Source organism: Rattus norvegicus, chromosome 13 (genome assembly GCF_021556685.1).
Source record: "Rattus norvegicus strain SHRSP/BbbUtx chromosome 13, alternate assembly SHRSP_T2T, whole genome shotgun sequence".
Taxonomy (NCBI): domain Eukaryota; kingdom Metazoa; phylum Chordata; class Mammalia; order Rodentia; family Muridae; genus Rattus; species Rattus norvegicus.
This window is the reverse complement of record NC_141546.1, coordinates 69,882,827-69,905,735: the sequence shown is the minus strand read 5'-3', so window position 1 is coordinate 69,905,735 and position 22,909 is coordinate 69,882,827. Positions and strand designations below refer to the sequence as shown.

At 45.0% G+C, this 22,909-nt stretch overlaps 1 protein-coding gene across 3 annotated transcripts; it reads left to right on the top strand.

Annotated features, from left to right (window-relative positions):
- Nucleotides 1-184: 184 nt before the first annotated feature.
- Mr1 (major histocompatibility complex, class I-related) lies at nt 185-19,935 on the top strand. 3 transcript variants are annotated; one of them, XR_015635091.1, is made up of 7 exons: nt 185-367; nt 9,093-9,353; nt 10,170-10,445; nt 14,454-14,729; nt 15,316-15,437; nt 16,334-16,438; nt 17,704-19,935. XR_015635091.1 is itself a non-coding variant. In NM_001100635.1 (6 exon segments), coding segments are annotated over 6 exon segments (1,032 nt in total). In that variant the 3' UTR covers nt 17,763-18,184.
- The last annotated feature ends 2,974 nt before the right edge of the window (nt 19,936-22,909 follow it).

Sequence of the window (22,909 nt, the reverse complement as noted above, 5' to 3'; positions counted from 1 at the left end):
TACCTTTCAAGTAATTGAGCAACAGTTGGGAACTGGGTGGAAAGAAGCAAGCCGTGCCTGAAACCAACAAGGAGTTAAAGTTTATTGCTTTCATTTTGTAGGTCTCTATTCTCCCTAGCAACTAGTGACACAAGATATTTTTCCCAGTTCTTATTGGAGAATGCGTCCCCGCCCCGCCCTCATTGCTCAGTTACCAAATTTTCTAGTAAACCGGTAGAGTGAGTACAGGTTCTCACAAAAGATTCATCAGGGGCCTGTCACTATCTGAAGTTTAAAAAAAAAATGGGAAGAAAAGGACTTCAGTGGGGGTTGATGATGTTCCTGCTACCGTTCCTCACAGTATTTTTGGCGAAGCAAAGCCATACCCGTAAGTATCCCATGTACTCTTTGCTTCCAAGTGCATCGAGGGGTTCGCTTCCTAAACTTGTGGTGCAAGCTATGAAAAAGCCAGGGGCAAATCCACAGGTCCTTTGGACCCAAGATTTGAAGGGTGATGTACCAGTTGGCCTGCTGCCCAGACGTGTGTGCATGGATGCTAGCCTGTCCAGAAAGACTTCCCCCTGAGAGCTGTCTCCCCACTCTTCTGCTATACCCTTACTTTTCCTTCTGTTTCTCCTCTTTTCTAACAATGAGCCTTATACTAGGGACTGTAGTGAGTTTCAGGGGAGTTGAACAGTGCAGTCTGTCCATTCTTCAGGTCCATAGATATTTTTCCCTCCTCAGGACAAGGACTACCTGTAACAAAAGACGCAAGAAAGATAAAGCCACGCCTCCGAGCTTGTTTTCTAGGTGTAGGAAATATTCATTGATTAAAAACAAAAGTTCTGGGACTGGAGAGATGGCTCAGCGGTTAAGAGCTCTGGCTGTTCTTCCAGAGGTCACCCACATGGCAGTTCGCAACTGTCTGCAACTCCAATTCCAGGGGATCCTGCATCCTAACATAGACACACATGCAGTCAAAACACCAAAGTACGTAAAAATAAATAATAATTAAAATAAACAAACATTTTTTAAAAATCCTCCAAGTTCATTGTAGTTTAGGGAGCTTGTGTCTCTAGGGAATCCGGAGCCCTGTGTTGCCACAAACACAGGAGAGTCGGTGTGACACAAAGTACCAGACTTCGCTACTTCTCTAAGCAACTGCTGGCAAGCCGTTAGTGCTTCTAAACGTTAGTGGGTCTCTAGGTTCACAGAAGAATTACAGAACTTAGACCAGGCCGCCCAAGCTGCTGACTAATGCTCATGCCAGGAAGGAACTCTTTCAAATCGTCTGTGTGTTAATCCTACAAGTATTGATTGATAGCTTGCTACGTGCCAGCTGACTGGAGGAATATAACAACTGGATATGGATATGGTGATGCAAACTTACAATCCTAGCTACTCTAAAGGGGGGAGGGGATGGTGAGTTTGAGGCCAGTTTGAGTGGCATGAGAGCCTGCTTCAAAAAAGAAAAAAAGAAAAGAAAAAGAAACAAAGAAACCAACAAACAAAGATGAGGTTAGATGTTTCTTTGGCTTAAGGAGATTGCAGAACCTTCTGGCATAGTGATCAAAAGTGCAACATTTCTGCCTTTAGTCCAGTTGTTTCTGTGATACCTACCACTGGACTTCTGAGTACCCTGTATGTAGATAATTTGTGGGCTGTTATAGAGTGGGGTGCTGCTCTTTGCTGGTTGTTTTCCTCTGACCCCTCAGACGTGTTCCTGCTGTGTTGCTTTGTGTTCCGGAGGCAGATAGCTACAGACCGCATCACCCAGTCCTAGCTTCTGTCCTGGTTCACTTGGTAGGAAATGCTGGGAGAAGAGACAAGAACATGGAGAAAGGAGAGACTGAAGTTTGCTTTTCTTGCCCCCTCCTTCTTTCAAGGAGTCTCTGGCAGTAGCTCTCTGTAGTTCTCTGCAATGTGGGTTGTTTTCCCTTTTCTCTGAAAATCCCTTTTCTTTATAGTTTTAGCTTCCGCTGGGCTTCAGTAATTCTTATTTGCTGTCCGTTTCCCTCTAATCTTAGGGGTGAGCATGGTTTATTATTGTTGCTTCCTTATGGTCTCTCCATGGGACCTCTCTGGTAAAGGCTGTTTCCTCCCATGGTTCTCACTAAATGAACTTTGAGGGCAATGGCAGGGAAGGGATTTCAGATTTACAGAAAATAACTTAAGGTCTACATGATATTTGTGCCCAGTGTTACCCATAAACAGATACTTTTACACCATGGATGGATGGGGGACACAGGGAAGAGAAGCCAGAGCGTTTGTGAGGTAGCTCCAGGAAATGTTAAGATAATTCTCACATTACATCCAGCAGGTTCCTCACAGCAGCAGCAGCAGCAGCGTGGCTCACAGGTGATTGCGTCTGCTCCTTCCTTTGAGTTCCCATAGCTCCTCTTCACGGTTTTCTCAGTTCCTCAAATCTTCCCCTAGCTGCTCTTTTTACAGGTGGGAAGAGACGACTCCATTTTTGTGACCTCGTTTCCAACAGACACTTGATCGCTTCCTAAAAACATGATGTTTCAAAGTAATGTCCCTAAGACATTGAAGTCACCTGATTATGAAGTATAACACACTTGGACAATGACAATGAATTCAAATGTAAAACTGTGTAGTTGCAGAACTGATGTAAAAATTGGTGCTTTGTGCTTTTACCGTCCTTCTCCTTGCTCTTCATTTCAGCTGGTGTGAAAATGAGGTGGTGATATGTGTCTCGGTGATCAATATGGGACACCAGGCATGAGATTTCCCTTGCAAAGCTATATATAGTTCGTGTGTTTCATCTTGATATAATCAAAGTTAGTCTCTTGATGGCATTCATAATTTAATAGAGGAGTTAGCCCACTACATCAATCTACTTCATGAATGATGCTTCAGAGACAAGGACTGATTCCATAATCAGTTGTGTTAGTGTTAGAAGATATCCTTGTAGGCTATCTGCTTAGAAATGACCTTGACCTGGGTAGTGGTGGTGCATGCCTTTAATCCCAGCACTTGGGAGCCAGAGGCAGGTGAATATCTGAGTTTGATGCCAGCCTGGTGTACAGAGTGAGTTCCAGGACATCCAGAGCTGCACAGCGAAACCTTGTCTCAAACAAAACAAAACAAAACAAAACAAACAAACAAACAAAAAAACCCAAAGAGGAGGGGGGAGGGAGAGGCAGGAGAAAGCAGGGAAGGGGGAGGGGAAGGGAGATGGGGAGGAAGAGGGAGAGAGAACCTTAAGTTCAAATAGCTGGCATGAGAAAATATGGGCAATTAGATTTCAGTCTGTTTCCAAGGTGCTCCTACCCAGGTTCATGCCAGAGAAATTTCTCCAAGACAATGCTTCACTCCCCTAAGGCCCTCTTCTTCAAAATTGATATTGAATGTATCTAGTTTTGATAGATTTTTTTTAAAAAGATATTATTTATTTTATGTATGTGAGCACACTGTAGCTGTCCTCAGACACACCAGAAGAGGGTATCAGATCCTATTACAGATGGTTGTGAGCCACCATGTGGTTGCTGGGATTTGAACTCAGGACCTCTGGAAGAGCAGTCGGTGCTCTTAACCACTGAGCCATCTATATAGCCCAGATTTTTCTCTTAACTAGGGAGAACAGCTATCTATTCTTGCTTGACCACAATCCTCTTATCCTGGAGGACTGCTAAAAATTGAAGGAAGGAGTTCTAGATCAAAGATCAAATACATAGATAGCTCTTTATATAATGCTTTTATTTTATGAAGCTCAAATTGAGGTAGATTCTAGGAACATTATTTTCAATGTTTAAGTTTATAAAAAGAAAAATTTTTAAGAATACAAACATCAAATTACAATCCTCCAATATGCAAAGCATGCACCCACAAGGATTTGAACTCAGTTACCTGGAAGGAGCTTCCCCCACGGCCCCTCCTTCACTCTAGACGCAGCTCTGCTCAATGTTACCTGGTCACAGAAACCACTTCTGGTTGGTTTAACACATCAGCTCTCTCCACATGTTCTTCTTTCTCTCTGTTAGTTTTCTTTGCTTGCTTGCTTTTATTTGTTTTTGGAGACAGGGTTTCTCAGTGTACCCCTGGCTGTCCTGAAAGTCACTCTGTAGATCTGGCTGGCCTTGAACTCACAGAGATCTACCAGCCTCTGTCTCCCAACTGCTGGAATTAAAGGCTTATACCATCATACACACTAGTTTCCTGTTACAATTTATTATCACTTGACTTTGTATTATATATTTGTCAACTGACAATATCCCTTCTAGGAACTATCTCAGAGGACTGGTCCTTCATTTGTTCCTTATTGTGCTCCTGGCATCCTAGAACTGTGTTTACTGGAAATTCAGAAAAGAATAATACTTATAATGACATGAGATATTGGTAAGTGTTGAAAGGGTAGCCGTGAAAGAGTAACTGTTATGGTTTCAATAGGAAATATTCCTCACAGGTATAAGTGTTTGAACACTTGGTTTCAGATAGTGGCTCTGTTGGGATATTGTGAGTTTTAGGACATGGGACTTAGCTTGCAGACTTAAGGCTGCAGGGGCAAGAGTTGAGAGGTATAGGTTGACCCTACTTTTATCCCAAGCTCAGTACTTCCTGGCTGTGTAGTATGAGGATAGTGAACTGCAAGCTCCTTCCTCCCCAACTAAGCTAATCCCAGCTTCCATGCCTTCTCCACTATGGTAGACGACATCTCCTTGAGCCATTATGCAAATAAGTCCTTCCTGCCTTATGTTATTTCTGTCAATCAAATATTGCATCGCATCGATGAGAAAAGTAACTCATACAGAAAATTGGTACCAGGGGTGGGGTCACTGCAATGCTAAACCTGACTGCATAGTCTGTAGGATTTCAGAAGTGACTTGTAATAGTAATAAGAAAAAGTTTGGAGCCAAGGGCTAGCAAAACCTTAGAATGTTGTAACTAGAGCTTCATGGAATGTTCTGGCAGGGGGCAAGAGGGACTTTATCAGGAATTGGACTAGAGGCCGTTTGTGTTGCATTCTGTCAAAGAATCTGTGTCCTTCCTGTGTCCTGAAAACCCAAACAAGGCTGAATTAAAAAGCAATGTAATTTGTTCGGTGAAGAAAATCTCCAGTCAGAAGTGTTCAGACTGTGATGGTCACTGTCCCTGCTTTTAGCCACGTTACAACAATAGACAGCCGAAAGTGAAGAAGAAATATTTGAAAAGTGTGTAGTTTGGCAGGGAAAGGAACGTGAGTACAGTTGTGGTCAAAGCAACTGTGGGGGAAAGCTCTGACAATTCATAAAGGTATTAGTACAATTAAAGAAAAATCTCACATCTCTCCAACCCCAAGATTTTGGATTTTGATCAGTGTTGGAACCCTTAAGATGTTAGGGACTTTTACAGTTGTAAAATGCTTCTTGTATCATGAGATGCCCATGGGCCTCATGGGAGGAATGTGAAACGTAGCCCCAGGTTTGTATACCCCAGGTTTGTATACCCCCAGGTTTGTATACCCCAGGTTTATATACTTACCCACTAGGTACTTAGCTGGTGCCAAATCTGGAGACGTTGTGCAGTTTTGGACACGGAACCTAGATAGCAGGCTTTAAGGGTAGGGTTAAGGGTTAAGGGTTAAGGGTTAAGGGTTAAATGTTAAGGGTTGTAACTGTCCAGCACACTTCTCGCCTGACCCCTCTGCTTTCTTACCGGAAAGATGTGAGGAACTATAGCACAAGCTCCAGCAAACCCAGACCAGACTGATCCCAGCCTCCATTTCTTCTCCTTTATGGACTCTACTCCATTATTACGCGAGCCAAAATAAATCCTTCCCCCCTTATGTTTCTATAACATATTTCTCCTTAGGAACAAGGAAAGTCATTAATACAGTGGCTAAGAAGTCAGACTGTCATTCGTCATTTTCAGGCTCGCCGTAACAGCCAGTCACTTGACAGTTGTGGGAAGGGGCTAATGGTTTCTTCTGCGTTCAGAACCATCAACATCACTGCATGCTTTAAGGAGTGTCCAAAGGTTCTTTTTTTTTTCTTTTTTTAGGAGCTGGGGACCGAACCCAGGGCCTTGCGCTTGCTAGGCAAGCGCTCTACCACTGAGCTAAATCCCCAACCCCTCCAAAGGTTCTTTTAACTACTGGAAGAGGGCAACGATAAACTGCTCTTTGTTAACATGGCTACCCAATCAGAACCTACTACCCACCTAGGAAGATGTGCTTGAGCCTTAGGGGCAGGGGAATCGGAGACTGAAATGTGTCTGACACGAGGGGGCAGGAGAGAGCATTTTAGTCCAGGCTCTGGAAGGCTGTGACATCGGTTGAGAGAGTGTCTATTAAGCAGGGTTGGGTTGTCATAGGTGGAGAAGCTCCCTATGTGAGAGTTCAGATTTTGGTTTCTGGTTCCTTCACGGTGGCTTCTAAGGTTCCAAACTTAATTTAGTTAATTTGGAGCAATGTACTTAATCTCTCTGCACCTTCTATCTGTGGAATGGGACTGATAGGATCTATCATTATTGTGAGGGCCGGTGATGTAGCCCAATAAATAGAGTACTTGTCTAGCTTGTACAAAGTCCTGGGTTCAATCCCCGGTGCCACCGGAACCAGATTTGGTGACTTGTGAGGCAGGAGAATCAGTTCAAGGTCATGATTGACTACATAGAGAGTTTGAGGCCAGCCTGGGATAAAGGAGATCATGTTTTGTTTTGTTTAATTATTGTGAGGAATAAATGAAGCCAATATTTTTCTTATGGCACTGACCACATGGAACTTGCACCATTAACAGATAGATAGATAGATAGATAGATAGATAGATAGATACATAGATAGATAGATACATAGATAGATACATAGATAGATACATAGATAGATAGATAGATAGATAGATAGATACATAGATAGATAGATACATAGATAGATAGATAGATAGATAGATAGATACATAGATAGATAGATAGATAGATAGATACATAGATAGATAGATAGATAGATAGATAGATAGATAGATAGATAGATACATAGATAGATAGATAGATAGATAGATAGATAGATAGATAGATAGATACATAGATAGATAGATAGATAGATAGATAGATAGATAGATAGATACATAGATAGATAGATAGATAGATAGATAGATAGATAGATACATAGATAGATAGATAGATAGATAGATAGATAGATAGATAGATACATAGATAGATAGATAGATAGATAGATAGATAGATAGATACATAGATAGATAGATAGATAGATAGATACATAGATAGATAGATAGATAGATGATAGATTTTAATAGTTATGATGGAGGTGCCCGCTGCACTTTAGGGCTCACTGAAGATGCAACTGATCTGGCTTGATTTCCTTGCAGGATTTAACTCTCAGTGAACCACTCCTGCGAGTGTAGGGCTGCTGTCTTGCTGCACCCCATCAGTGCCTCTTTTGCGACACGTGTGTTTGTTCTGTTATGTAAAAAATGCCCAGTTATGCTGTCAATTTCTGGAGGGAAGAAATGCTACCTGGTTCATTTTCCTCTCTCTGATGTTGCCTTATAGCTTGTCCATGGTAGGTATTCAATAAAAACGAGTCTCTATGGATGAATGCCTGAAAACACATGTTCCATTGTTTTATATTCCAGTAATTTTCCTTAGATGTTTGTCAGAAATGGCCCAACTGCTAACGTACCAAGTTAAAGAGAGCTGGGGTGGCGGGGGGGGGGGGGTGAATGAACCAGCGTTGGTGTAAGAGATGCTCATTGAGTTGGGTGGACACCCCAGCAAGGCCTGGGAGGTTTGAGTAAACAGCAAGTGGCCTTTGAGAAGCAGTGTGACCGGCCCAGCTAGACAAAGGGCCAAATGCTAAGATCATAGATCTCAGCTCCACAAGTGAGTAATGCTGGTGACTCACGGAAAGGGGAGAACCCAACCTGACTTCATGATCATTGGAGCTAGAAGGGGATTGGAGCAAAAGGTTTCGAAATTGCCATTTGATTAGAACAATTTTAGTCTTTCCAAATGATTCAACCTTAATAGTTATATTAAATCTTTGAACATCTGAGCGACACATTCTGCTAAGATACAGATTGTCACAGGTCTGGCATGCTGTGAAGGGGAGTGTAACATGGACTTTTCTTCATCTTCCCTGTTCTGAATTACTGACTTCATATCTGTCAGTAGACATCCCTATATCGTGAAGTGCTGTTTTAGAAGCCCAGGTAAATGCCAGGTACGACTTAAACCTGTAGAGGCACCAAATGGGTCCCATGGAGAATGAAGACACATGTGGTGTCCTTAGCCACCATGAACACCTCTGCCAACCACCACTGCCCTCCCTCCCCTTGGCCTGCTCACCTCTTGACCCTGAGATCTCCTCCAAGATGTCACCCTCTCTACAAAAACTTTCCCAAGAGCCCACATTGACATGACAGCCCGTATCATGCTACCTTTGAGACCATCTTCCTTATCTCCACCACATTCTGCACTTCTTGCACAACCCAGGAGTTCATTTCAGTTTACTTTGACCCTCAGTGGTGACCGCAATCCTCATATTGATATTTAAATGGGAGAAAAAGTAGAAAAAAATGGTAGGAAGGTAACTACCAGGAATGGCTGGGTACAGCAAGGAAAAGCATGGTATTTTGAACGTATTTTCTTCAGGAGGCCTGAGCCTTAATAGCTGTTATGAGTCTGTTTAATCAGGGAAGAGGGGTGCACACCCCAATATGTGTAGGGGGAAGATGGTAGAATGATGATCTTCAATTATCAACCCAGAGGCTTTACTAGTAATACAAGGGGGTTGAACTGCAGGGTTTTCGTTCCTTCAGAGGCTCTGAGGTCTTCTCGAGGCACAGTGCCACCACTTTCCCGTCCCTACATCCACCAGGTCAGGGAATGGCCTCTGGCCCTTCCCTCAAGACCAGAGCATCACACCATATGCTACTTACAACCGGAGGTTACCCGTAACCTTCATGTAACCTTCGGTCATATGGCAGAAGTCTTTCCAGGTTGTAATTCCTAGGACTCTATAGTTGTGTTGGATAAAGTGGGATGAGTACCATGGAGTACCGGGCTAGGGCACGGGTGCAGTGATGCTGTGGAAAGGTTGGTCATTACATCCTGTCATCTATGACTCTTAGCAGCTTCCTTCCTTGCCTCCTCCTCAGGGACCCACTCTCTGAGATACTTTCGTCTGGCTATTTCGGATCCTGGCCCTGGAGTCCCTGAATTTATCTCAGTTGGGTATGTGGACTCACACCCTATCACTACATACGACAGCGTCACCCGACAGAAGGAGCCAAGAGCCCCATGGATGGCGGAGAACCTGGCGCCTGACCACTGGGAGAGGTACACTCAGCTGCTAAGAGGCTGGCAGCGGACCTTCCAGACAGAGCTGAGGCACCTGCAGAGGCACTACAACCACTCAGGTGTGACTGCAGCAGCGGGGGATGAGCACACCCCCTCACTGGCTACTCCCCAGAAGAGCGCCCCTGGGCTGTGTATGGCAATGCCACTGGTTGCTTATATCCTCTCTAGCCTTTGGCAAAACTTTGAAAACGAGGTTGTTCGTTGTGTATTCTCTGTTCACCATCTCCCCTGTGGCTCGTTCACACTGACCTTCTGTGGAAACCCCTTATCCCTTGCCCCCATATTCCTATCCCATTGGTCCCTTTATCCCTTGTCCTATATTCCTATCACATTGGTATTCAACAATCTTTTCTTTTCTCATTCTAAATTTGCTTACCTTGGGACTCAACTTCTGATGGCTTCATGATTTGTTTATTTCTTTTTTTTTTTCCGGAGCTGGGGACAGAACCCAGGGCCTTGTGCTTGCTAGGCAAGCGCTCTACCACTGAGCTAAATCCCCAACCCGATTTGTTTATTTCTACATGGAAACTTACGGTATTAATTGTCCCAGATACATTTCTAGCCCCTGCATATCTCTTGCTCCTATACCGCACTCAGAATAGCTATGAAATTTATCAATGAATCATCCCAAAGATAGGATAATTCCTCAAGGCAGGCATCACTGTGATCCTTTGGCATGCCGTAGGTGCCTCACCAATGTCTGTGAGTAGGTGGGTCTGCAAAACAGGAACCTTCGGGAACCCAAATATGCAGGCCTGTGTGGTGGTGTCTTCTGAGGCAAAGAGTTCTTCCAATCATGCTCCAGTCGTGCCACTTGAGAAGCCTCTCTCTGTCTCTGTTTAAAGCCATCTGTCCATAGCCTGTGTATGTTTCAGGGCTTCACACCTACCAGAGAATGATCGGTTGTGAGTTGCTGGAAGACGGCAGCACCACAGGGTTTCTCCAGTATGCATATGATGGACAAGATTTCATTGTCTTCGATAAAGACACCCTCTCCTGGCTGGCTATGGATAATGTGGCTCACATCACCAAGCGAGCATGGGAGGCCAACCTGCATGAGTTGCAATACCAAAAGAACTGGCTAGAAGAAGAGTGCATTGCCTGGCTAAAGAGGTTCTTGGAGTATGGAAGTGATGCCCTAGAAAGAACAGGTAATGGGCAGAGAGAGCACCTCGTTCTTAACATCCTTTAAAAAACACTGGCTCTGTGTCTAACTTCCTCTTCTGCAGGTGATATTCACCCTGTGCTGAAATCCGTCTCTTGGTTGGACTGTTCTGACCTGTAACCCCCCAAGAGAACTCTCATTAGTTATATTTTTAGCAGCATCTTGACAGGCCTTAGCAGTTCCACTTGTCTTGACAGAATGTAGTGCCTCCAAGGGCATCTCTATGGAAAAAAGTCCTCTCCTGTCAGTGAGAGGCCGGGAAAAGCTTCTGGAAGTGGGGCTGTTGCTGCAGATTATTTAAGAAGCAAGGGTTCATAGAATCCCTGTGTGAGTGCAAAGCTGGCCCTATGAAGAAGAGCCTTGGGAAGACAGGTTTTTCCTTACTTGAGGATTAATTCTTCCATTCTTCTGGGAACAGAGTTTATCTTCTGCCATAAAGGGATGATCCCATTGGTCAACTTCAGCAGCGTGTAGAACGGTGCATGTTGGATTGGATGATTCAGAATGTTTCAGGAAATCCCTGAATGCTACAGACCCTTTCTCACCCGAGTAATGGCCAGTCTGGGGGACTTTCTAGAGATGTGGCAAGCCCCAGATTGGGAAGAAGGGTGTGGACTGTGGTTATAAACGTGTGCTGCCCTTCTGGGTGGTGGTAGCTCCTGCCTTTAGACTCAGCACTCAAGAGGCAGAGGCGGTTGGATCTCTGTGAGTTTGAGGCCAACCTGATCTGTAGACTGAGTTCTACCACAGCCAGGGCCACACGGAGAAACCTGGTCTCCAAACAAAACAAAACAAACAAGATAACCATTGCTATCTGGCTAAAATGTCCAGGTTTTGGAGGCAGATGACAAGAGTCATCTTCCCTAGGAGCAGAATAACTACAATGGGCTCAATGGTTGCAGTTGACAAACCCATTTCAAACAGGTTCACGTGCTATTTGAAAACAAGAATCAGAGCAGCACAGGGACCTAAGAAACCACAACCAATCCTTGAATGCCGTTCTCCAGGGTGGTGGTGGGGTAGCTGAAGCTAAGAGCACAAATCTTACACCCTCACGGCTTCTCCATTCCACAAAACAGGTTACTACCGTCTCTGAGTACTTATTGCCTAAATAAATAAATCTCAAGAGAACTGGCCTGAGTCGGATGCATGTGGCCTCGTTAGCTAATCGCTGTGAACATCATCGGGAAAGACTTCAAAGATTAACAGCGGGTAACAAAGTTCTGGCAGGAACACAGCCAAAATGGTCTCATTTAGGAGATTCACCCAGGGCTCCTTTACACGGGGTCGTGACATGTCTGACCGAGTGCAGCATGGAAACGCCACTGCTCTAGCTTGATCCGAGGGGCAGGAAGAGGGGGCATCCACTAGTAGAGCCCTGCAAGAGTTGGTGGGGCTGAAAGAAGGTCCTGGCTCCCGGGAGGTGTGGCAGCAGAGGAACATGCCCAGGGCAAGACTGCCTGTGCATTGAGATTGGTACTTTCGTCAGCTCACTGCTCTCTGGCTGAGGCTGTCCAGCTGGGAACCAGGAACAGAGAAGCTAGAGTTACTGTGTGAAGGCCTAGACAGATCACAGAAGGTCAGAGACCAGATCCAGGGGCTAACACGGAGACACAAACTGTCCCGCACCGGATGCAGGGACTACCCCAGCCGTTCCGCACTGAGTGACGGTTGTAGGGGAGGAATTAGGATGAGTACCTCACAGGAGCCCGTGTTCCAGAGAGTTCTGGTAATGTCTCAAAATACGATGTTGTTTGGCAGCAGAAGGAGCCTCTCCTGTCAGGAAAAAGTGAAGCTTCTGGAAAGTCGGTCAGCAAAGCCCCAGTCTCAAGTAATAGAATGTTGCCTTCTTTCCAGGAAGTATGGAAGATCACCGGTGTGCCCGAAAATGCTTGCTAAGCCTTAGGGCTCTGCTCTCATATTGAGTGTGACTGTCGCCTGACTGAAGAACGTCTGGTAACCTAAGATCTGGTTAAATTCTATCACAGATCTTGGCTGCCCTAAATCACTAAGGATGTTTTAGGCTGAGTCTCAGCAGATAGGAAAAGGGTGTTTACTCTCTGACTGGGGTATGTTTGCCACACAGCTGGGTTGGTTATTTTCCTCTTTGCTGTGAAAGAATGCCTGAAACAATGTAACCTAAGAGGAGGGAAGACTAGTCACAGTTTCAGACGTTTGGAGGCATCCTGGTGGGAAGTGTGTGGTGAAGCAGTTGACTTCTCCGTTGTGAGGAAGCAGAAGGATGGAGGAAGAAGCCAGGGACAAGATACAACCTCCAGGGATTCGACACAGTGACCTGATTCCTTTAGCTTGACCCCACCTCCTAGAGTTTAACTCTCAAAATAACACTAACATTTAGAAAGCCTGGATTTAACACACAATCCTGTGAGGGACTTTTAGATTAAAAGCACATCAATAGCATCAGGAGTTGCCTGGCCTGCTGCTTGTCTGAATACAGTTCTGAGCAAAGGTAGGAAAACTCAAGCCCAGGTGCTAAGAATTGAGATTTAGAGGTTACCAACAAATTCTATTGGTTCCACTTGGAGCAGAAGCTCTTGGAATCAACCAGGAGGAACCTGGGCTGTGTAGGAAGGGTGTGGAAGGTTTGACTCAGGTGCACGTAGTGTATGTACGTGTAGTTCTCATTCCCTGTCTTGAGTGTCATAATGGTGTCGACCTTTTGGTCAAAACCCATGTCTTGGGAGATAGATTCATTTCTTGCAGGTATAGTTAAGAAAATAGTAATAAAATAAAAATAAATAAAAATTAAAAGTATCTATTGGCAATGTTTTATTTTAAATGTTGGAAAGTCTTTTCCTACAACTAAATTCCATGCCTCAGGTGAGAGACAAGGAAGGTTTGTCTGAGATGGAGGCTCTTCCCTATATCCACAAATGTCAGACACTGAGGTAGAGATGAGGAAGGAAATCTCACAGATGACCAGGAAGGTCCTCCAGACAGTGTGCTTGGTTTCAGTTTGGCTTTATGACCAGTTTCAGCTGGAAAGGTTAAGATAACACCATATGGAAAATGGACACGTGATGTCATGAGGCAGTAAGATCAGCGGTGGTGACTGGTGGTGAGTAGGCTGAGCATAGTGGTACCCATCTGTAATCCTAACATTTGGGAGGCTGAGGGAGGAGAGCCTCAAGTTCATCCTGGGGCATAGAGAGATGATGTCTCCTCTCTCTGTCTCTGCCTCTGTCTCTGTCTCTGTCTCTCTCATCACTGTTACAGCTCTTCTGTATCATTAATTTCTGTAGCTTCTTTGAGGGCACATGGAACGACAATGTGTGCTTGTATTTGATTATAACCACCAGAATACTACTCTGATAGCCTGGGGTAATCCAGAGCTCCCGTTGGCCTGAATTGGCTGTGTGTTTTTATTGTCAGTAAGTGCAGAATTGAGATCTGTTGCATTCTAATCTCCAATCTCTAGGTGAATTACTTATCAAGAACAATCATTTACATATTTTGTGACTTACTTTTCCTTAACACATATGCGTATTTGTTTTGTTTTGTTGTTTTATATGCATTGGTGGTCTGCCTCTATGTCTGTGTGAGAGTGTTGGATCCTCTGGAACTAGATGGAGTTAACAGACAACTGTGAGCTACCATGTGGGTGCTGGGAATTGGACCCGGGTACTCTGAACAATCAGACAGAGCTCTTAACCACTGCACCATCTCTCCAGCCCCCACATAAGGGTATTTCAAAGGTGAACAGTAAGCAACTTCAATACACTTTCCAAGTACTTGATGCTAATGCCTTTTTTCCCCTTAGAGGACGAAAGTGCCTCAGCTGCACGTATCCTTGCCTGTGGCACAGGAGGAAAGCTGCAAAATCCAGTTTGTTGCTGATGAATCTGGGTTCTGGTTCATTCTCAGCTTTAGATATTTCTTGCAGCAAAGAAAATTAACTGGAAAACTCTGCGTTTGAACACGGTAAGTTCAGTACCCAAGACCCTTCCGATTAACTGTGGTTGCTTCTCTCTAGAACATCCAGTAGTAAGAACAACTCGAAAGGAAACGTTTCCAGGGATTACCACTCTCTTCTGCAGAGCTCATGGCTTCTACCCACCAGAAATTTCCATGATATGGAAGAAAAATGGGGAAGAAATTGTCCAGGAGGTGGATTATGGAGGGGTGCTTCCCAGTGGGGATGGAACCTATCAAATGTGGGTGTCGGTTGATCTGGATCCTCAGACCAAAGACATTTATTCTTGTCATGTGGAGCACTGTGGTCTCCAAATGGTTCTGGAGGCCCCTCAGGGTAAGTATGGGGGTGGTGGCTGTCTGGGAAGATAGTGAGGAAAAAGGTAGAAAGTTTTGAAGACTGTAAGGAAGGGAGACTAGGTCACCACATGAGTCACCACAGGCTTCACCAGGTGGTGGTACAATGGCAACTGCTTTGTTTGGTTTTGGAGACAGGGTTTCTGTGTAGCCCTAGCTGTCCTGAAACCTGCTTTGTACACTAAACTGGCCTTGAACTCACAGAGATCCACCTGTCTCTACTTCCCGAATGCTTGGATTAAAGGCATGGATAACTATACCTGACTTCAATCTCTATTTGTAATTTTAAATTTTTTTATTTTATTTTATGTGTATGATTTTTTTTTGCCTGCATGTATGGCGTGCACCACATGTGTGGAGTGTCCACAGTGGCCAGAAGAGGATCATTGAATCCCCTGGACTTAGAGTGATAGATAGTTGTGAGCTACCATGAGTGCTGGGAATCCAATCTAGAACCCCTGGAAGAGCAGCCTGTGCTCTTAACCACTGAGCCATCTCTCCAGCTCCAGGATTTATTTTATTATTTTTATTCATGTGTGTATTCGTGTCTCTGTGTGCCAAACAAGTTCAGAAGAAGGCATCGGATCCCTTGGAGCTGGAGTTACGGATGCTTGTGAACTATCCCAGTTCCCCCATAAGAGCAGTCAGTGCTCTTAAGGGGCTGAGCCATTTCTCCAGTTCCAACAAGGTTTGTTTCTTTTAAGATTTATTTATATGAGTACACTGTAGCTGTCTGCAGACATACCAGAAGAGGGCATCAGATGCCATTACAGATGGTTGTAAGCCATCTGGGATTTGAACTCAGAACCTCTGGAAGAGCAGTCAGTGCTCTTAACGTCTAAGCCATCTCTCAAGCCCCCACAATGGTTCTTTTCAATCAGCGTTCCTCAAAGTGTTCAGTTCCCACACTCTTCTATGTTCTTATGAATTACTGAGGACCTTCAATAGCTGTCATTTGTGCGTGTCATCCCTGTTGCAGTTTACTATATTACATATTACATTTTCTAAAAGTAGCCAGGTGGTGGTGGCACATGCCTTTAACCCTAGCACTCAGAAGGCAGAGGCAGACAAGTCTCTGAGTTCAAGGCCAGCCTGGTTTACAAAGTGATCTCTGAGACAGCCAGGACTACACGGAGAAACCCTGTCTTGAAAAAAAAATAGATAGATAGACAGAGATAGAGATAGAGATAGAGATAGAGATAGAGAGAGAGAGAGAGAGAGAGAGAGAGAGAGAGAGAGAGAGAGTCAGGCAGGTAGACAGACATACAGAACTGCGTGGTAGAAGCACATACCTTTAACCCAGCACTGGGGCCTTAGGGTAGAGGTGGGAGGCAAAGGCAGATTGATCTCTGAGTTTGAGGCCAGCCTGATCTGAAAAGTGAATTTCAGGGCATCTGGGGGTACACCGAGAAACCCTGTCTCAGGAAAGACAAACATAATCAAATAGAAGAAGGCATAAGCACATATCTATGTGCCATCAGATGGTGACTGAGAAGTGACGATAGCCGGGTTTCCTGTGAACACCACGGCACACTTAATGCAGACAGCAGGAGCAACGTGGAGGTGTTTCTCATTTCCTTACAGAATCAGGAAACACCCTTCTAGTGGCAAACACGATCTCTGGGACCATAATTCTCATCATTGTCCTGGCTGGAGTTGGTGCCCTGATCTGGAGAAGAAGGTCACGAGGTGAGAGGCATACAGGACTCTTGGGAGATGCTGCTAGTGGTCTTGCTTGTGGCAGCTCCTGAGACTTCTGTTTACTGGACCTGCCACTTGAGCTCAATTTAGAAACAGGTTGACCCTCATGTTAGAATGACATGAGGGCCTGGGACAACTTTCCCCCTCTTGTAGAGAAAACACCTGTTAATTTTCCTGGTTGTCTTAGTTTGGGTTTGCATGCTGTGAAGAGACACCATGACCAAGGCAACTCTTTTAAAGGACAGCATTTAGTTGGGTTACACTTCAAGAGGTCCAGTGCATTATCATCATGGCAGGAAGCACGGCAGGGGGCAGGCAGACATGGCACTGGAGGAGTGGATTGTTCTGCAGCTTGATCAGAAGGCAGCTATGAGAAGTCTGTCCTCCAGGCAGCTAGGAGGAGGTTCTCTCTCAAAGCCCACCCCCAAAGTGGCACACTTCCTTCAACAAGGCCACACCTACTCCAACAAGGCCACACCCCTTAACAGTGCCAAGTTCTGGACCACGTACATCCAAACCACCACACCATTCTTCTATCCTAATTATATGAAAGTCTTCTTTCTTTGAAATTCATTTTTCAGTACGTGAACTGCTTAAAGGTGGATACCTCTGGAAAAATAGGACTTGAGATAAGGGAAGGAGGAAGGAGGTATGCTTTTGATAACGTAGATAATAAATCCATTTATTTAACATGTACGAGAATGTCTGTTGTGCTTTAAGCACCATAGTGGCTCCTGGGAAACAGCAATAAAAAGACAAGCAAAAGCCCATGTCATGGAGCTAATGGCATAGTCTTGAAATGTCATTTTCTATTTCTGGTTTACTAGTTACTCAAGCTGATCACGACGAATATTACTGAAACCTGGATCAGGGCTCAGAAACCAGGTGGTCAGGGGCTTGCCTAGCCCCTTGATGCTTACTTGAACCCAATTCAGGGGATACTGTCTGTGTATGGTATTAGGTTCTAGTCAGACCCGTCCATTTGCTAGTGGGTAAGTGATGTTTCCATAGTGAATAGAGTACAATATGAATCCTGAACACATCAATACATACATCTCAAGAAGAAAGTTCCTGCTTTTTCTCTTCTGGAGTTTGTAAATTTTGAGTTAAAAAGTGTCAAGTTCTAGGAGAATCTTGAGAAAGCAAACTAAAACTGTCCGTGGCTGCTTCTAAGGTTTTGCTGAATATTGACTAATTTTTGAGCAGTAAGGAAACTGTACACATAACTAACTAAAACCTTCTTTTCCCTTCAGAACCAAAAGAAGTCATGTACCAACCCACCCAAGTCAATGAGGGCAGCTCTCCCTCTTAGGAGCCATGGTCTCTGCTCTCAGGCACCCACGTGTCTCAGCCAAACTCCTGACACGGGATTGTAGAATTGAGCATTTGTGACAAGAAGATAAGAGCTACAAATTTGTCTTCGTTCTTTGGCTCCAGAAGAACTATCAATTTTTAGGCTCTTGATAGACTTAAAATATAGTTTGTCTCATGACCCAATACCTCCCAATATTATATTTCTCAATGGTGATAGATTAGAGTCTCAGAGCAGCAAGCAGCTTTCTCATCCAAGATGTTTTCTAAAATGTCACAGACTTGGCTCTTTTCTCTGCTCTCTTACCCTCTTCTCCTTTATCCCTTTTCTCCCCATTCCCTATCCCCCTTCCCTCCCGTGCTCATGGCTGGCCTTTACTTCTCCCCTCTTCTACTTTTCTCTCATTAAACCTTTCCACGTGGAAAAAAAATGTCACAGACTTGAGCATCCAGCCTTCAGTTGACATCATGCGCAAGTTCCCATTCTACCACAAAACGGCCTTCTGCATTCATTTTTCCCTCATGAGAATGTCTGCCATGCAAGAACATTGACCATCATGGCTCTCATGACTGAGAATCCGTAAGTAGGGTCGAGCCAGCCCATGAAGGCAACCAGCGAGTTTCTACAACAGCTTTTGAGTGGACAAGTCACTATACGCATATCCTGGCCAAGGGGAAGCAGAAGTACCCAGCTCATGGTGGCTCTGCCAGGAAGCATGGAACATTAGATGTTTGTTTGGCTGGCTCTACGGCAATGGCTTCCTTCACTTTTATTGTTTCTGTGAGAAGTCAGAACAATAATTAGCAAGCTGAGTGTGAAGGGAATCCTAAAGCCCAGTACTCAGGAAGCTGAGGCAGGCGGGTAATATGTTCAGGACTAGCATGAGCTACACAATGAAGCCCTATCTGAAGTAAACCAAAACAACAACAACGACAACAACACACTTAACAGAACTAAAACAATAACTACCAGACATATTATCCCCTCCCATGGACCTGCAGAGACCTGGACTCACTTGCAATATTCCCTCATGAAAGTAATATATTTGACTGGAGATGACCCAGCGGGTAAAGATGTCTGTTGCCAAGCATGTCCACCTGAGGTCAGTCACCCTGACCCACACAGTGGAAGAGAGAACTGACTCCTGAAAGTTGCCCTCTGACCTCTCCATGAATGCTTAATGTTTTTTAAAAATCTGACAAAATGCGATCATATGCCTATATTTCAAAAGGAGTCCTCCCCACTTTGGTGTTGGAGACTGAACAGGTACCAAAAAGACAGAGGTTAAAATTGAACCTTTGGGGAGTTAGGGTGTAGCTCAGTGTGTTCTTAGCATGTGTGAGGCCCTGGGGGGTCAGTCTTCAGCACTGCAAACACACACACACACACACACACGCACACGCACACGCACACACACACGCACACGCACACGCACACGCATGCGCGCGCATGCACCACCCACCCACCACCACCACCACCACCATCACCACCACCACCACCACCATCATCACCGGTAACAATGAACAAACAAAAACTAAAACTTTTTTTTTGTAAGTGGTTTAAAGTTATATTGTTTCTTACTACTTTTAGACCTGTCACTTAATTAATTCACATTTACTGATGATAGATGTTCAGTAACCGAGGTCTGTGAACAGCACGATGCCATAATCTAAATGGCACAGAGAGCTGCATTACTGCTCCAATTGTGTTTAGGCTTTGAATTTTGTTTGCTAATGTTCTAGATCAAGAACACTATATGAAGAGCTCGTTTAACTGGTTTTGTTTTAAATTCCACCACATTTATGTTTTTCTTTTTAGCATGTACAGACCAAGGCTTTGTCCATAAAATGGAGAATGGAGTGGGTTAGGAGGGAAGTGGTGTGGGGGCTGGGCACGATGCTCAGTTGCTAGACTGCTTGCTTCGCATTTGGAAGCCCTCGGTTCAATTTCCAGGGCAACATAAAGCTGGGCATGACAATACATACCTGTAATCCCAACACCCGGGAGATAGAGGCAGGAAGATCAGGGGTTCAAAATCACTGTCAGCTACAGAGGAAATTTGAGGCCAGCCTAAGATACATGAGATCCTGTAAATAATGGTAATGATAACAACAACAACAACAGTAATAACAATAATAACAATAACAACAATATAAAAGACATGTGCCATGTGGTTACAGGTTTCTTGCTGCCCTCCTTTGCCTCACAAAATTGATGAGAAATGAAATGTTCTGCTCGGGCACATAGCTCATATACCTTGCCTGCCATGCTTGAGGTCCTGAATCCGATCCCCAGTAACCCATGGGGCATGAGGGAGAGTGTTGTTTCAACAATTCCCATGTTCGGACCCTTCCCTTACCTCTGAGGAATTGCTGGTTTTTCCTCTTCTATTCTTGGAAGAGAGACGAGCGCTCTGCTTTGAATCACAAGGTCCATTACTTCTGGCAGGCTCCCACAAGGCAGTCGTTTTGATCACTCCAGTCTGGGACTTTGTCCTCATATGTGCAGGTCAAGCATCCCCATGAGGGAATCAGATGGATACATAGAGAGGAATGCCAAATGCCAATGCATTCACTTACTGTCAAGAGCAGAGCTGCCAAATGGGTCAGGGACTAGTTTCAGCTGGACTGCACATCTTCTGGTACTAGGGTTCACATGAGAGCAAGCAAATTATAGGAAAGGGTTTGCCAACACAAGACTTGGGGGCGCAGGGACCTATTGTCTTACCTCCTACCTTTTTGTAACAATATATTCACATAACAGTTAGCTCACAGAATGTTCCCTTGGGAGAAGGGGTTTGTCTCGAGCCACAAACAGTGGACAGCAAAGTTAGAAAAGAATTCGGGTGTCTCTCCAACCTGGGTCTTTCCCACTCGCTTGATTGACAACATTGCCGTCATCCTTAGACGATGGCCTCCACTGACTTCAAAGAGCCTCCCCTCAGATGCTTGCCCTCATCTAACCTCTATCTCTCTGTAAAATATCTGCATCTCCCTTTCACTTTGGACTCTCTTTCTTTGCTGTCCTTTTAGCTTGTAATTATCCCCAAACCCACAGGTTATGAAACAAATCCCCAAACCCAGCTGCTTAAAAACAACAATCATTTCAGTCAGTATCTTTCATAGCTCCTACGGGTCAGGAATTTGGGTGGAAACCGAGTAGGCAACGTTGGCTTGCAGTCTTTCATGGATCTGCAAACAATGGCTGGAAGTAAAGAGTGAAGGTCTAGAGAAACTGTGGGTACAGTGTAGGTACGGTGTCTCCAAACCAAACCGGGTCCCCACACCCAAGTGTGGAATGGGGACTCTAGGCTGGCTCTCTATGTGGGGTACTTTGGGCTTCCTCACAATATGGTAGCTTTGGAGCAATCAGATTCTGTAGGTGGTGGCCCAAGTCCCCTCACCTTTTGCGTACCCTTAGTTGGCCAAGAAGGTCTTCACTAAAGTCTGATCAGCTTCAAGGAGAAGCAACACAGACACTAAGTAGGAAGGCTGTCACAGTGAGGTCCTGAAGAGCCTAAGGAACTTCACTGTAGAAAACCTGGGGCTTCTGGAGGGGAGATGGTGAGGCCTTTCAGCATGGAGACAAGTTCTAATGGAGGGGGGACAGTGATGCCTTTCATCGAGTTAAATGAGTGAGTTCTTAGCTATCCTAGATCTAAGGTTAATGGAAAGAATGTAGGTATCCGGTACCAAGGAAACATCTTGAGGCTTCCACTGTGGCCTTCCTTGTCCTCTTCTTCCCACAACTGGCACAGCTGAGAGAACACGCAACTTTGCCTTGTCTTTTCAATTTTTGTCCTGCGAACCCGCAGAGCCACAGCTAACCTATGAAGGACAGATGTGGCCGAGACACTGTCCAGTGTCTTAGGGTTTCTATTGCTGTGATGAAACACCAGACTGAAAACAAGTTAGGAAGGGAAGGGTTCGTGTGGTTCACACTTTCACACCACGGTCCATCATCAAAGGCAGTCAGGGAGGAACTCACACAGGGCAGGACCCTGGAGGCAGACCTGATGCAGAGGCCGAGGAGGGATGCTGCTCCCCCTCGCTCCTCCTGGCTTGCTTAGCCTGCTTTCTTACAGACCTCCAGGACCCACCCACAATAGGCTAAGCCTTCCCACGTCTATCACAAATTAAGAAAATGCCCTACAACGGGATCTCATGGAGGCAGTTCCTGACTTGAGGTTCCCTCCCGTTAGATGATTCTAGCCTGTGTTTAGTTGACATAAAACTAATCAGGGCAGGTCACATGGCTTGGCCTGTAGCGTGGGCTTTGACCCCATTTGCTCTTTTGGTAAGGGATCCTTGTGCACTTGTGCAGGCCGCACTGTACACAGCAACTCACCCTAGCCTTAGAAAACAAACGGACTCCACGGGGAAGTAATTGGATTTATCTGGAAGGGTGGAGCAAGAAGGCCCGCCTATCCAACAGGAGAGGCGTAGATGGCCTGCTTAGGCCACCCAGTTAAAATTACCCCAATCATTTTACATAATCAGTGTTTATTTGTTAACAATCTATTTTAGAAATCTTTATATAACATCCCACGGTCAGCTCCCATGATGCCTTGTATGTAGTAGAGACTCAGTACATACATCCTGAATGAGTCAGTACAGTATTTTAATGAGTGAGTCTACGTGTACTGCCGCGAAAGGACAGTGTCACCTTACAGCTGAAGTCATAGAGGAGAAATAGCCTGTGCTACCCTAGGTGCCCAGAGCAAACAGTCCAGAGCTTTGTCTGAATTCTCAGTGGGTTTCAGCAGCATTAACGTTTAACTGTGTGGGGGTGGGGGTGGGGGTGGGGCACGTGCACACCATGGTGTATGCCAAGGTGCGCGTGTGGAGGGCTAAAGTCGACTTACAGAAATAGGTTTGGGCCTCTCTACCATCTAGATCAAACTCGGATGGTTAGGCTTGGTGGCCAGTGCCTCTACCTGCTGATTGTCTTGCCAGCTGAAGACTCTTAGCTTAATAAACTTGAAGATCACTACCCCCAGTTTTAAGATGTATCTTAGACTTGCTCTTCTTGTCTCCGTGTCTGGGCTGGGCTGAGCTGGTAGGTGGTACTACTACAGCTAGTGAGCTAGCTTATTGAGCTTCTGCCCTGTTTGTGTGATTAGATCCCAAATTCTACCAACTTCCACC